General features: G+C 39.3%; 1 protein-coding gene across 2 annotated transcripts; it reads left to right on the plus strand.

Annotated features, from left to right (window-relative positions):
• Positions 1–9,273: 9,273 nt before the first annotated feature.
• On the plus strand, positions 9,274–15,310 carry LOC124034637 (cysteine dioxygenase type 1-like). Of its 2 annotated transcripts, XM_046348075.1 has the most exons (5): positions 9,274–9,542; positions 11,298–11,375; positions 11,952–12,115; positions 12,435–12,604; positions 14,528–15,310. In XM_046348075.1, exons 1-5 carry the CDS (start codon positions 9,373–9,375, stop codon positions 14,555–14,557), a joined length of 612 nt encoding a protein of 203 aa, XP_046204031.1. In that variant the 5' UTR covers positions 9,274–9,372; the 3' UTR covers positions 14,558–15,310. The 2 variants fall into 2 exon arrangements, with proteins under 2 accessions (XP_046204031.1, XP_046204032.1); XM_046348076.1 differs by lacking the exon at positions 11,298–11,375.
• The last annotated feature ends 627 nt before the right edge of the window (positions 15,311–15,937 follow it).

Raw genomic sequence — 15,937 nt, forward strand, 5'->3', positions numbered from 1 at the left:
CTTCTCTATAAGCATGCTGAAAGTCTGTTGTTTATTCATTTACAGAGAAATAGCATTACATCTGGTCAAACACCATTTATTTGCAAAAGTTTGCTAAGAGTCAGCAGACCGAGTTTGTTTAACAAAAAAAGGTATATATATATACAGTAAGCAGTCAAAAGTTTGGACACAACTACTCATTCAAGGGTTTTTCTAAATGTTTACTATTTTCTACATTGTAGAATAAAAGTGCAAACATCAAAATTATGGAATCATGTAGTAACCAAAAAAGTGTGAAAGAAATGTAAATATATTTTTTTATATTTGAGATTCTTCAAAGTAGCCACCCTTTGCCTTGATGACAGCTTTGCACACTCTTGGTATTCTCTCAACCAGCTTCATGAGATAGTCACCTGGAATGCATTTCAATTAACAGGTGTGCCTTGTTAAAAGGACATTTGTGGAATTTTGTTCCTTCTTAATGAGTTTGAGCATACAGTTGTGTTGTGACAAGGTATACAATGGTATACAGAAGATAGCCCTATTTGGTAAAAGACCAAGTATATTATGACAAGAACAGCTCAAAGAAGCAAAGAGAAACAACAGTCCATCATTACTTTAAGACATGAACGTCAATCAATGAGTAAAATTTCAATAACTTTTTCTTCAAGTGCAGTCACAAAAACCATCAAGTGCTATGATGAAACTGGCTCTCATGAGGACCGCCACAGGAAAGGAAGACCCAGAGTTGCCTTTGCTGCAGAGGATAAGTTCATTAGAGGTAACTGCACCCCAAATAATTGCTTCACAGAATTCAAGTAACAGACACATCTCAGCATCAACTGTTCAGAGGAGACTGTGTGAATCAGGCCTTCATTTATTTTTATTTAACTAGGCAAGTCAGTTAAGAACAAATTCTTATTTACAATGGCAGTCTAGGAACAGTGGGTTAACTGCCTTGTTCAGGGGCAGAACAACATATTTTTACCTTGTCAGCCCAGGATTCAATCTAGCAACCTTTTGGTTACTGGCCCGACACTATAACCACTAGGCTACCTGTAGCTTCATGGTCAAATTGCTGCAAAGAAACCAGTACTAAAGGACACCAATAAGCAGAATAGACTTTCTTGGGTCAAGAAACACGAGCAATGGACAATCTGTACGTTGGTCTGATGGGTCCAAATTTGAGATTTTTGGTTCCAACCGACATGTCTTTGTGAGACGCAGAGTAGGTGAACGGATGATCTCAGCGTGTGTAGTTCCCACTGTGAAGAATTGTGATGGTGTGGGGATGCTTTGCTTGTGACACTGTCAATGATTAATTTAGAATTCAAGGCACACAACCAGCATGGCTACCACACCATTCTGTAGCGATACACCATCCCATCTGGTTTGCGCTTAGTGGGACTATCATTTGTTTTTCAACAGGACAATGACCCAAAACACACCTCCAGGCGGTGGAAGGGCTATTTGATCCAGAGGGAGAGTGATGGAGTGCTGCATCAGATGACCTGGCCTCCACAATCACCCGACCTCAACCCAATTGTAATGGTTTGGGATGAGTTGGACCGCAGAGTGAAGGAAAAGCAGCCAAAAAGTGCTCAGCATATGCGGGAACTCCTTCAAGACTGTTGGAATAGCATTTCAGGTGGCTCCTATGAAGAATCTAAAAAATGAAATATATTTTGATTTGTTTAAGACTTTTTTTGTTACTACATGATTCCATTTAAGTTTTTTCATAGTGTTGTCTTCACTATTATTCTACAATGTACAAAATAGTAAAAATAAAGAAAAACCCTTGAATGAGTAGGTGTGTCCAAACTTTTGACAGGTACTGTACATGCTAATATCGCCACTGGCTGGCAGCAAGCTGATTGATCGGCTGTTAGAACCAGTAAAGGGTGATTTATCAATCTTGAGATGTGTCTGTTACACAGCCATGCTGGTTATGTCAGTTTCTCATCCCTGTTTTAAACAGACCTGAGAAAACTGGAGAGGCCCCCTCCTAAATCTGAAACCACTAGATAGTTTAAGCAAAATGGCAGAAACTCTTCCTGATTTTGGATCAAAGAGCCCTAACAGAGGGATGCTTGAGCAACTGTGTAAGCTGAAAATGGAAATATAAAGAAAATATGATAATTGGACGGTGTATGGAGGATCTCACCATCTCTTTCTATGGCAGACTGGAGACTATTTTAGGGTTTTTCCAAGGAATATGTTTTATGATTAAAGTACAAGATAGTAACATTAAAAAATAAAATCTTTGAAGAATGACTTATGGACATAGAGTTGCATATAGTCCATGAGAGCAGTAGGTCTGATCTGACAACGTCATCCATACTCCCCCTAAATATGAAGTACTTTCAAATCTGAAAAGAACTGGATAGGTGTGTCCCAGTGACTTTCCTTGTCCAGTGACTTTCCTTGATGCTTTAAACTAATTCCTCTCTGTGTCTTCCCACCAGATGAACCAGCAGATGTCAGAGATGAGTCTAAACGAGGCCGGGGGAGCCATGGCCTTTAGGGCAGCCCGTCTCAACCATAGGGGGCTGGGCTGCCTGGCGCCTCCTCAGGCCAGACAATGGGAGATTCTTAATTGGTTTACTTCGACTCCTCGCATCCTCTCTGTCCTCTCCTCCTTTTAAAAAGGTCAAAGGTTATTGAGGAGAGTAGGTGAGGAAACGTGGAAATGAATGCACTTGTGAAAATGAAATAAGTCTCTCCTTCTCCACTCGCATCAGGCAGATGACGTTTACAGAGGAGGGATCCCGATAAGCAACAAGGTGTTATGGGTCTGCATAAAGCCTACTTCATTTTTTAAATGATTTGTCACTTCATAAGGGATAGCGTACACAGATAATTCGGCTTTGCAGCCTTCTTCAGTGTGTCGGCAGCCTTCTTCATAGGAGGAATCCCAAAATAAATGTGTAAAGTGGTTGTGCAAGATGTATAGATTAAAAAGGATATGCTACTTATAGTTTAACATGTGCATGCTTTTCTCCTCTGAGGAAACAACAGTTGATTCAAAGGAGGTGTGGCGGATTTCAAAACGCCGTTGTGAGCTGGTAGGATACACGAGTATCCTCAGCTGGAGGAGGCTATCGAGGAGATGAGCAAACTCCTCAGTTCGCCTATTAAAACCTCTTAAACTGACAGTCCCCGAAATTGGGCACTAGAATTACTTTAAAAAATATGTATATAATTACATATTTTATTGATTTCTCACCGTTTTAGAAGTCAGACGACAGCCATCCAGACCTTCCTACGATTATGTCAACGTCCTCTGTCGAATAGAAGTCAATTTGCCTCTCTCCGGTGGTCAACTGTATCATTACAATTCAATTCAATTCAAAGAGATTTATTGGCATGGGAAACGTATGTTGATATTGCCAAAGCAAGTAAAATAAATAATAAACTAAATTGAAATAAACAATAGAAAATGTACAGTAAACATTACACTCACAAAAGTACCATTTGAAAAGAGACATTTCAAATGTAATATTATGGATATATACAGTGTTGTAATGATGTGCAAATAGTTACATCCATTTATATAACTTCACTACAACGTTACCTAAAGAAAAACATTTATTTAGCTTGACTTCTTTCCGGCACAAACATAGCAATGCAATTGCTGAATTTGTCTTGCGCAGACGGATCTAAATATTTAACTTTCATAGCTCTACGATAAAAAATGTGACCTACACACGTCCTTAAACCCAAAATAAGTAAAGAAGTAATTTTGTGTGGTAGTCAAACATTTGTTTTCTATTGGAGTCAGACACTTTGCATATTCTCAGAATGACAAAATTGAGCACTTTACATAGCCCTTCTCCCCTTGTCTATAGAAGGGAAGCCCATTACTACATTAATAAAATATTGCCCTCTTGCTAGATTGATGACTAAACTCATAGCGTGCAAAATGTCTGTCAGCTCAACTGGTTATTAACTAATTGATACACCCCGACATATGGCAACCACTTATCGGTTTCTGGGTCACGTGGGAGAGGCGGACGGAGGATTCAAAGAGAGTACGGACCTTTGCCCAATTGAGAATCTCCCCCTTTCGGATTGAGCTCCCTCAGGGTTGGGGGGGTCAAGGGTCAGTTATCCCACGCTCTCTCCCTTTCTCTCTCTTTTGAGTGAATTGGGAGTCATCAGCTGTGTACTCATTAGTGGCATATAATAGCTAAACATTTTGCACCATAGCAAACCGGTTACTCCAAACACTCTACAACGTGATGTAAAAGCTGTTGAGTTCCGTTTTGTTGGTAGAGCATGGCGCTTGCAACGCCAGGGTTGTGGGTTAGATTCATACGGGGGCGAGTATGTGGGAAATAAGTATGAAAATTTATGCTGTCGCTCTGGATAGAAGTGTCTGTGAAATGTAAATGATAAGAGTGTCTGCTAAATGACTTAAGTGTTTTGATTAGGGGAAGGGTTACTAACATGCAAAGTATCTAAAACATTGTAAACAGTTGCTAAAATGCTCAAGTTATATGTGATTTGAACATGCAACCTTTGGGTTGCTAGACATTCACATTATATTCCCAACCTCCCTCCTTTTATTTTTGGCTTAAGTAACCTTCTGTCTTATGAAACCTTACTAAACGTAGCATATCATACTAGCAAAGATATTATAGTAAGAAGATAGGCTAAAACTACTTCTCGAATAGAAATCCCTGATCACACTTGTTAGTGATGTCATGGCAACGTTAGCTAACTAAGCTCATGCCTAGAAAGACTTCATCGATATCAGTTTGTCTCTGTAGATGGTTTGTCCTCTGACAAATCAACTGTAAATTTCGGTCTTCCTCAAGGCTCCGTTTTGGTACCAATATTGTTTTCACCATGTATTTTACCTCTTGGTGATGTCATTCGGAAACATAATGTTAACTTTCACTGCTATACGGACGACACACAGCTGTAAATTTCAATGAAACATGGTGAAGCCCCAAAATTGCCCTCCCTGTGTTTCAGACATAAGGAAGTGGATGGCGGCAAATTTTCTAAAACTCAGACAAAACAGAGATGCTAGTTCTAGGTCCCAAGAAACAAAAAGATCTTCTGTTGAATCTGACAATTAATCTTGAGTGGTCCTACAGTCGTCTCAAATAAAACTGTGAAGGACCTCGGCTTTACTCTGGACCCTGATCTCTCTTTTGATAAACATATCAAGACTGTTTCAAGGACAACTTTTTTCCATCTACGTAACATTGCAAAAATCTGAAACTTTCTGTCCAGAAATGATGCAGAAAAACTAATCCATGCTTTTGTCACTTCTAGGTTAGACTACTGCAATGCTCTACTTTCCGGCTACCCGGATAAAGCACTAAATAAACTTTACTTAGTGCTAAACACGGCTGCTAGAATCTTGACTAGAACCAAAAATGAGATCATATTACACACTGGCTTCCTGTTGGCTAGGGCTGATTTCAAGGTTTTACTGCTAACCTACAAAGCATTACATGGGCTTGCTCCTACCTATCTTTCCGATTTGGTCCTGCCGTACATACCTACACGTACGCTACGGTCACAAGATGCAGGCCTCCTTATTATCCCTAGAATTTCTAAGCAAACAGCTGGAGGCAGGGCTTTCCCCTATAGAGCTACATTTTTATGGAATGATCTGCCTACCCATGTGAGATACGCAGACTTGGTCTCGACCTTTAAGTCTTTATTGAAGACTCATCTCTTCAGTAGGTCCTATGATTGAGTGTAGTCTGGCCCAGGAGTGTGAAGGTGAACGGAAAGGCACTGGAGCAACAAACCGCCCTTGTTGTCTCTGTCTGAAGGTTCCCCTCTCTCCACTGGGATTCTCTGCCTCAAACCCTATTACAGGGGCTGAGTCACTGGCTTACTGGTGCTCTTCCATGCCGTCCCTAGGAGGGGTGCATCACTTGATTGGGTGGAGTCACTGACGTGATCTTTCTGTCCAGGTTGGCACCCCCCTTGGGTTTGTGCTGTTGGGGAGATCTTTGTGGGCTATCCTCGGCCTTGTCTCAGGATGGTAAGTTGGTGGTTGAAGATATCCCTCTAGTGGTGTGTGGGCTGTGCTTTGGCAAAGTGATTGGGGTTATATCCTACCTGTTTGGACCTGTCCTGGGGTATCGTCGGATGGGGCCACAGTGTCTCCCGATACCTCCTATCTCAGCCTCCAGTATTTAAGCTGCAATAGTTTATGTGTCAGGGGGCTAGGGTCAATCTGTTATATCTGGATTATTTCTCCTGTCTTATCTGGTGTCCTGTGTGAATTTAAGTATGCTCTCTCTAATTTTCTTTCTTTCTCTCTGAGAACCTGATCCCTAGGACCATGCCTTGGGACTACCTGGCCTGATGACTCCTTGCTGTCCCCAGTCCACCTGGTCGTGCTGCTGCTCCAGTTTCAACTGTTCTGCCTGCGGCTATGGAACCCTGACCTGTTCAACGGGTGTGCTACCTTGTCCCAGACTTTCTGTTTTCAACTCTCTAGAGACAGCAAGAGCGGTAGAGATACTCTGAATGATCGGCTATGAAAAGCCAACTGACATTTACTTCTGAGGTGCTGACCTGTTGCGCCCTCTGCACTCTCTACAACCACTTGTTATTATTTGACCCTACTGGTCGTCTATGAACATTTGAACATCTTGGCCATGTTCTGTTATAATCTCCACCTGGCACAGCCAGGAGAGGAGTGGCCACCCCTCATAGCCTGGATCCCCTCTAGGTTTTTTCCTAGGTTCCGGCCTTTCTAGGTAGTTTTTCCTAGCCGCCACCGTGCTTCTACACCTACATTGCTTGCTGTTTGGGGTTTTCGGCTGGGTTTCTGTACAGCACTTTGTGACACCAGCTGATGTAAGAAGGGCTTTATAAATACATTTGATTGATTAATCGGGTGGTAACGGTCGAACTGCGCATGTGCAGGCAGTCAAATCAAAGGCGCTCCTTCGATATAAAGTTGTTTTTGACGAAAATGAAAATATGTCAGTTTGTCACCTTCACGAGATTGAAGTAATAACATGTTCAGCTACTTAAGACATTGGCTCAAATCTAGGTTGTGCCTTTAAATTTCGAGAAAATTAACAACTAAGGAATAATTTTTCACTTCTCGCATTCTTCTCAAACCCCAAATCCCAGCCTGGTCTGTTTCGCAAACGTTACCAGAAGGCTCGCGATATCAGTCCTCTGGGTCTAGAAACTCTTCGAGACTAATTTGAGTGTCATATTCATACATTTACTATGTTACGTCTAGTATTTGAGGCCATGCTAATCCATAACATGTAATGGTGTCACCATTTCCCATTTGGTCCAATCGTTTAATTTAGTAAAGTAGTGAAATAGCCATGTGGGAGAATGACATCCCCATTACGCCCATTTACCTGATCAATTGGAAACGGCAATCTTCTGAGTAGTCTACTTCCACACTTCTCTCCTCGCGCCATAATTTTCCATTTTGGACATTACGTTCCACCTGGGTTAAGGCCCTAGGTGGCGCAAGAGTCCAATGATTTTGATAAAACGAGAATGAACATAAATTGCATTGGAACGCAACATCTTGTATGTCCAAAGTGTGTAGAAATTAAATTGGTCCTGATGCCTGGCCACAACTGCTCATCATGAAATTCAATCTTGATATTTACGATATATACTTTTTTTTTTACCTTACAAACATAAAAATGATAGGAAGAAGTTATTAGTTCCATATATTTTGACGAAGATATATCCTCTTTAGACCTAAATGTTGCTATCTATGAGATCATGTGTAAATGCCAGTTTATAGTGTACATCACATCACCATGGATACAGGCCTGATACCCTTATATTTGGCAGCATGTCAAGGAAGACAATCGTCCCACTTCCTTTCCATAAATTGGGAACAAATTACACCCTGGCTGACTAATTTATAGGTTTGTGGTGGGAAATTGCATCCATAAACATGGTTTAACTTCACGTGGTGTCTTGACTTTAGCGCACAGGATTTGAGGACTACGTGTTACTTTTTGAATGATCCTGTGAAGATGTGCAGGAAGTATAACAGCGGGTGATAAAACGATATAGCCTAATGTAACAGTAGTCTGTACCCTCACCCATACCCGGGTTCGAACCAGGGACCCGCGGCACACATCAACAATTGACACCCACGAAGCATCGTTACCCATCGCTCCACAAAAACCGCGTCCCTTCGGTCCTTTTGGTTACACTAGGGTAATAAATAAAGACACACGTTAACAAAAAGCTAAAATATCATATAACCCTATATATTCTACAACAGGAATAATGCCCCTGCCTATTAAATTATATCAATTAAAACTCTTTCTCTGAATGACGAATATTGAACCCAGGTCACCGAGTGCTGCAACTGTGCACGCCGCGAGCTAAGCATTGGCAATAGCTCTGGTAAGTAACGTTTCAGACACGTTAGTCATCGATCGCCTGTTCATGGTTCAATTCCAGTTACCACACCATCACGTTACACGTAAACCCATTTGACATCCTACTCTGATAAACCGACAATAAAAGAAAAGGTACCAATGGGACTGAATGGTCTACAATGCGCCACAAGATTGTGTTAGCCCGCTAAGCTATAGCTTAGACATTTGCTTGGGGGAGCTAACGCAACTCTTCAGGACCCAGGCAAGGTTACTCATCAGTGTGGTTCACCTCCCAACAGCCATAATATTGCATTTAAATGACTGGATGTGAGCTCAAAATGGGCAGTTGTTGCTCTCACAGATGATGTATGAAAAGCTTGAGTGGTTCTAGACAAAACAATTGCCTATGATCAGATATAAATAGGCATATTCTCCTTATTTAACAAACAATGCTAACAAAACTAAATGAACATTTGTATTACAAAGTGATTACATTATTTATGAAAATATGTAATTATGCTTTAAATTCAACTCTTAATTGAATTATCTCACAAGTGATATCATGTTTTGTTGTTACTAAAACTCTGCTCTCTCTTCTCTCGCTCTCCATTGTTGACTCAATCCCTAAAACCCGACCCATTAAAAGGTTCAAAGGGGGTTACTGTAGATTGTCAAAGCAAAAATCATCCTGGAAAGGAAGAGGTTTTGTTCATTATCAACTGCAGCCCAAATTAGGATTGGTCCAAGTAACGTTACTTGATGTGGGGGTAAATAATTAAGAATATTATAACACCTCAACCTTAAATTGATCTTATAAATAAAATCCCTGCTATTATTTACAATTGAGGACACGTCCTTTATGGGAAATAGTGATGTTATTCCCATAAAGCGTGTTCATATTTGAACTCATAATAAGTTAACCCTTTTTCATAAATGGTACAGTCCAAAAAATATTGGCCCCAAAAAGAAGAGTTGACGCTATAAAACTAGGCTACTTCGTTCGTTGGAAAGTGCGTTTTCAAGAACCATTACGCACTTAACCATGGAGAAAACCGAAGTGATGACACCAAAAAGTCTCGACGACCTGATCAAATTGCTGCATAAAGTCTTTGAAAGTGACAAAATCAATGTGGAGGAGGTGCAACAAATAATGGAGGCATATGACAGCAATCCACAGGAGTGGAAGAAATTTGCAATGTTTGACCCGACCAGGTAAACAATATTTGAATTATGTTTATTTCTATTTTGAAATGATTATTATTACTATTATACCTACTATATTGGTGTTGTTGAGTAGACATGTTTTTAATGTAACGAAGTAGCCTAATTTTATATTGTCCCTCTTCTTTTTGGGGCCAACTTTTGTTGGACTGTACCATTTATGAAAAAGGGTGAACTTGTTATCAGTTACATTTACATTACATTTAAGTCATTTAGCAGACTCTCTTATCCAGAGCGACTTACAAATTGGTTCAAATATGAACAAGCTTTATGGGAATAGCATCACTATTTCCCACAAAGGTGGCTATATGGTGTAAACTTTAACATGAAAGGTGTAGCATGAGTGATTAGCAGGCAACATTAAATGTAGACCTCTAGATGTATATGTATGTGTAATATATATATCACACAATTTAGAACAACTACATTTAGACCAGTGGTGGCTGCTGAGGGAAGGATGGCTCATAATAATGGCTGAAACGGAAGAATGGAATGTCATCAAACACACGGAAACAATATGCTTGATGTATTTAATACCATTCCACCGATTCTGCTCCAGCCATTACCACAAGCCAGTCCTCCTGTGATTTAGACCTCAGGATAGATAGATATATATGCTTCAGAGGATTCGATGGCAGTGGGATGTCTCTCATATTTGCAATTATTCACTATGTTAATAATATTATATTGTTAATATAGCCTACATTTTGAATCTAACTGCATTACACATTTGAACAGATTATATTAAACATCTGCTATGTAAAATAGTCTGAGCAATATATTTAATATTTATAAAATATAGCCTAGCATGCCTGCGCTAACTTTTAAATCTTTAAAAAAAAGTTACAACATTATTAAGATGTTGACAACAGAATGAGACTTTCAAAGTGAGTTTCATTGTTTGCTTCAATAAAAAGAAAATGCCATATCCACAGTTTTTCCCGACATGCGCTATCAACTTAGAAATGTTTTGATTCTTGTGGGGGTAAATGGAGGATGGAAACCCGTCCGCATATCAGAATTAGAGACAGATCTCCACTGGTTGCTTTGAGGACGTGCTGTGTGTTTGTTTTATGATCACACACTGGACCTTGCAGATGCTACAAAATCACTGATTTTCTATGCACCCAAAAACGTGACTGCTGTAATTTAAGCAGAGACATGATCTGGGCCATAGTAGGTTGTTTGAAAGGATCTCTATATCATCGGATATTAACAGTACTCCTACTACGTTTATTTAGGTCAATCACTAACGAACGGGCTCTATCAATAGCCTGAATCACTGTGTGGTGAATTTGGGAACTACGGAAATTGGTGGGTAAAAACGTTTCAGTTAGTTTTGAGCTAAAACATAATTTGAAAGTTTTCTGAATGAGTCACACCACTAAGAACAAAATCCATTGCAATCCATCTGTCCAAACCCTTTTCCTCTGGTCTTTATTCTGGTATTAGTGTAAGTATTTATGCCAGATAATTTGCATGTACGGTATTGGGGTAGTTGCAAATCACTTTGTGGCTATACCATAAGATTCATTGTCCTACATTTCAGTGTAGCTATAACAAAGGCATCGGATGTCCTACCTTTCTTCTAAAAGGATCAGTTGACGTACACCCCACAATGTTGGACACGTGCTGACTAACGTAATAGTAAACATAAGCAAAAATGCTATTAATGCTGCCAATAATTGAATGGGTAAACTCTATTTTTGTTCTAATCTGCATCTCTGTGTTGTGGGTGTGTTCCAGGTACACAAGGAACCTGGTGGATGAAGGGAATGGAAAGTTCAACCTCATTTTACTCTGTTGGGGAGAGGGTCAGGGCAGGTTAGACATTTTTGCAAACAATGTTGAAAGTTATTTGATTTGATCTGATCCATTGAAAGCCCTCATACTTATTCCGGTTCTATTTCTATAAGAGTGTATATCGTCAGTTTCAAATAGTATTGGCAGAACCAGTGTAATTACAATATGTTATGTGACTTGTCAGGTAAAACATCAGTATGTTGTTCTACTGAAATGAAAAAAACATTCTCCAGAGTCCAAGGTTCTTGTTAAAGTCAACGTTATGTATGTTTTACAAAGATAAATGCATTTGGGTAATAATTTGCCCCTTTGAAACAGTCAGATATTGACAATTGGTCACCTTACATTGCTTGAGGCAGAGAGAAAGGTACATAATTGCAGATTGTAGCTAATGTAGTTTGAGAGGTGAAGTTATACTTTAGGTCAGTAGATCACATGATATATAACATTTAACACAAGGCAGAAAATGTCCTTAAACAGGACTATTTTAGAACCAATGAACCTGTACAGACACATAACCATAGGTACTAAGGCTGAGCCCCATGTAACACTGTTCTGGAACATTCTAAGAGTGTCTGTTTTTTCCACCACCTGCAGCAGTATCCATGACCACACAGACTCCCACTGTTTCATGAAGATGCTGCAAGGCGAACTGAAGGAGACGTTGTTTGAATGGCCCAAGAACAAAACACAGGATGTTGGTGACATGGTTCAGAAATCTCAGAGCATTCTGAAAGAAAACAAGTGTGCCTACATCAATGGTAAGATTCAAGGCAGTTGAGTATTTCCTCAACATTGTGTGTCAGACAACATAAGGAGGCATTTATTTATATTATTTACACACATAATATGCATGTATATCTTTATAAACATCCTCCAAGTGAATATCTTTACTTTCAAGTATTTGATTATCTGAAAACTAGTTGTACATGTTACATATTATACAAATTCTTAATGGATAATGTATGACTCGTATGTGTTGTTCGGTTTAATTACCGTTAGCGGAACAAACAGCTGTGTGATATTTGAATGTTTTACCTTCCGTTGCCTTATCATAGATGTGTGGTGTGTCGGTTTTAGATTCCCTTGGGTTGCACAGAGTAGAGAACGACAGTCACACCGAAGGTTCGGTCAGTTTGCACCTGTACAGTCCCCCCTTCGACACCTGCCAGACTTTTGACGAGCGCACAGGACATAAGAACACTGTCAAGATGACGTTCTGGAGCAAATTTGGAAAGAGGACTCAATCTGTAAGCATTCTTTCTTAAATTAAGCAACATTCTTACCCAAGCTCATTATAGCCATCATATCATTATCTAAACATTGGTTTATTTAAATGTTAATAGATATTACTTCCAATCACTGAAGTTTTACAACTTTCGTTTACCTAAGAGCATAAGTTTATCACTCAAGCCAGTGGAGATTGATACAAGTTGTGAATGTATTGGTGAAAGGGCAGGTTGGCATTTATTGTCATGAATCTTGCCCTGAAGGCAGCTATGCATAGTGGTCAATAGCTGATGCTGCCACAGTCATAAAATATGATTTTTAAACCTAACCCTTACCTTAACCCTAAACTTAACCACACGGCTAACCCTAATACCTAACCTTAAATTAAGACCAAAAAGCTAATTTTGGTTTTTACATGACTTTTTACAATATTGCCACTTGACTTTGCAGCTGGTTCATCTAGTGGGAATCGCTCAGTTCTGCCTCCAGCTCAAGATTCATGACAATAAATGTGGTGAAAGGTGCCATAAACTATTTGACATGGTTCAAACGGCTTGCGGTTGAAAGTCCACAGAGTAGGTCTACCATCAGACATTATGTTTCATTTGAACTTAATTGAAACAATGGGACGTTCGTTATTGTCCCTTGAATCACTCACGGATATCTTTGAACAAATAGTGAAATTTACTGGCAGCGTATCTTAACAGTTAATTTTAGAACACAAACATGTTTTGAAAGCTGTAAACTTGGTGTCTGGACCTTCATTAACTATCAGCATTGTTGTAAAGTTGGCTATTGTTTAACTTGACTGAGTGTGCTGAAAGTTCATGATTGGTGACCTCTAAGGAGGACAACCCTGGTCTGTGAGCTCTTTACATTCTGTATAGAGTACCTGTCATGTTGCCTGCTCACACACCCTTACTCTTAGGCTACTTTAACTGTTCTGTTGCCTGATCACACATCCTTACTCTTAGGCTACTTTAACTGTTCTGTTGCCTGATCACACACCCTTACTCTTAGGCTACTTTAACTGTTCTGTTGCCTGATCACACATCCTTACTCTTAGGCTACTTTAACTGTTCTGTTGCCTGATCACACATCCTTACTCTTGGGCTACTTTAACTGTTCTGTTGCCTGATCACACATCCTTACTCTTAGGCTACTTTAACTGTTCTGTTGCCTGCTCACACATCCTTACTCTTAGGCTACTTTAACTGTTCTGTTGCCTGATCACACATCCTTACTCTTGGGCTACTTTAACTGTTCAGTTGCCTGATCACACATCCTTACTCTAGGGCTACTTTAACTGTTCTGTTGCCTGATCACACATCCTTACTCTTGGGCTACTTTAACTTTTCCTTCCAAATTGTTTACAGATGTTTAATTACACAGGAAGTCTGCAAGTCATTTCCACCCCAGTACAATCAGCAATTCAGTGAAGCCCTTATTATTTTAAAATACATTTACTGTATTTTTTTAAGCGTGTAAGCTTCCATTTTATGTTTGTTTTTAATTCAATGAATCTGTTCCCACAGGCTGATAGATGTGTACCTGGGAGACTGTGTTCCACACAGCTATAGCTTTTAATCTATTGAGCATGTGGAAGCCTGCATGTAATGTTCAGACTGGCTGGTTGCTTTGTCAACAGCAGGGAGCTTATCTAAAATCCGCAAATTGCTAAAGTTTATCTTGACCAAGCCACTTCTGGCCTGCATATTACAACACCGCTAGTATGTTGGATAAGATAAGAGTATGGACCTCAACACTGCTCCTCTCAATTATTTGTTTTTGTATTGTTTTTGTGTTTGCGTGATCTGAAGTTTCTCATATGGCCAATACAGGTTTTGAATGTTAATGGTGCATTCCTCTCATACTTGTGTTGTGGTCCGTATCATCATGCTTCGTGCTTTTTCCTAACTTACTGCACATTTTATATTTTACAGGAAATGACAGTCTCACAAGAAAACAACTGAGGCGCAGAGGAAAACAATTGAGCTTGGAATGATAGTGTTGTCAAATAGAGTCAACATGAAGCTGCAAATAAGTAAAATTCATACATATATATATATATATAGGGGATCTTAATTTGAGCCAGTTTGCTACAGAATGAAAATGATTATGCAACATGACCTGTGTAATGACACTTTTGTACTCTTACAGCATATGGTTGAAGTGTATTATGTATGAGTGGAAATGGGTTGTCTATTACATCAAGGAATGTCATCAACAGTTTTACACTTTTATTGAAGTTATTGATTTTTACAAAAAAAATGTCTTAATTAACACTTGTCAAATGTTACATTTGTTACATTAGGAAAATGGAAAGCTTTATATGGGGCAGCAGGGTATCCTAGTGGTTAGTGTTGGACTGGTAACCAAAAGGTTGCAAGTTCAAATCCCTGAGCTGACATGGTACAAATCTGTCATTCTGCCCCTGAACAGGCAGTTAACCCACTGTTCCTAGGCCGTCATTGAAAATAACAATTTGTTCTTAACTGACTTGCCTAGTTAAATAAAGCTAAAATAAATGTATAATTTGAAAATGTGATCCCTGTCATTGATATTTCCAGAGTGTATTGCTTTTTGGGATGAGAAGGGGTGTTAATTGGCATTAGCTATTTCAGTGTCACTCTTGAATGTGTTTCATTGTTTTAACCTCTGTATGAGGAGACTTTCTGGACTTGTGGGTCGCGGTTGGATTATAATAAAAGCAATGTTCAGAAGAACAAGGCACTCACTTTTTCCTCAGGATTTTGCATGTTTTAAAAAATGTAGATAGCATTGTCAGTTAAAAGGAATAATACAGTGTAAGATATTGTGAATGATAAGCATTGCTTTGACTGACCTTTAAATATTTTAAATCATGAGATACTGTTTTTTTAATCAACATATTAGTATACTCTTACACGAACAATGTTTTTGACTACTTGCTGATATAATAATATAATAATAATATATGCCATTTAGCAGACGCTTTTATCCAAAGCGACTTACAGTCATGTGTGCATACATTCTACGTATGGGTGGTCCCGGGGATCGAACCCACTACCCTGGCGTTACAAGCGCCATGCTCTACCAACTGAGCTACAGAAGGACCATATAAAACCTGCTTACTGTCATTTACATTTTACATTTAAGTCATTTAGCAGACGCTCTTATCCAGAGCGACTTACAAATTGGTGCATTCACCTTATGACATCCAGTGGAACAGTCACTTTACAATAGTGCATCTAAATCTTAAAGGGGGGGGAGGGAATACTTATCCTATCCTGTCCATACAGTCCATACTGTCCATACAGTCACATCCATAATTATTGGCACCCTTGATAAAGATAAGCAAAAAAGACTAGAAA

Source organism: Oncorhynchus gorbuscha, linkage group LG04 (assembly GCF_021184085.1).
Source record: "Oncorhynchus gorbuscha isolate QuinsamMale2020 ecotype Even-year linkage group LG04, OgorEven_v1.0, whole genome shotgun sequence".
NCBI lineage: Eukaryota > Metazoa > Chordata > Actinopteri > Salmoniformes > Salmonidae > Oncorhynchus > Oncorhynchus gorbuscha.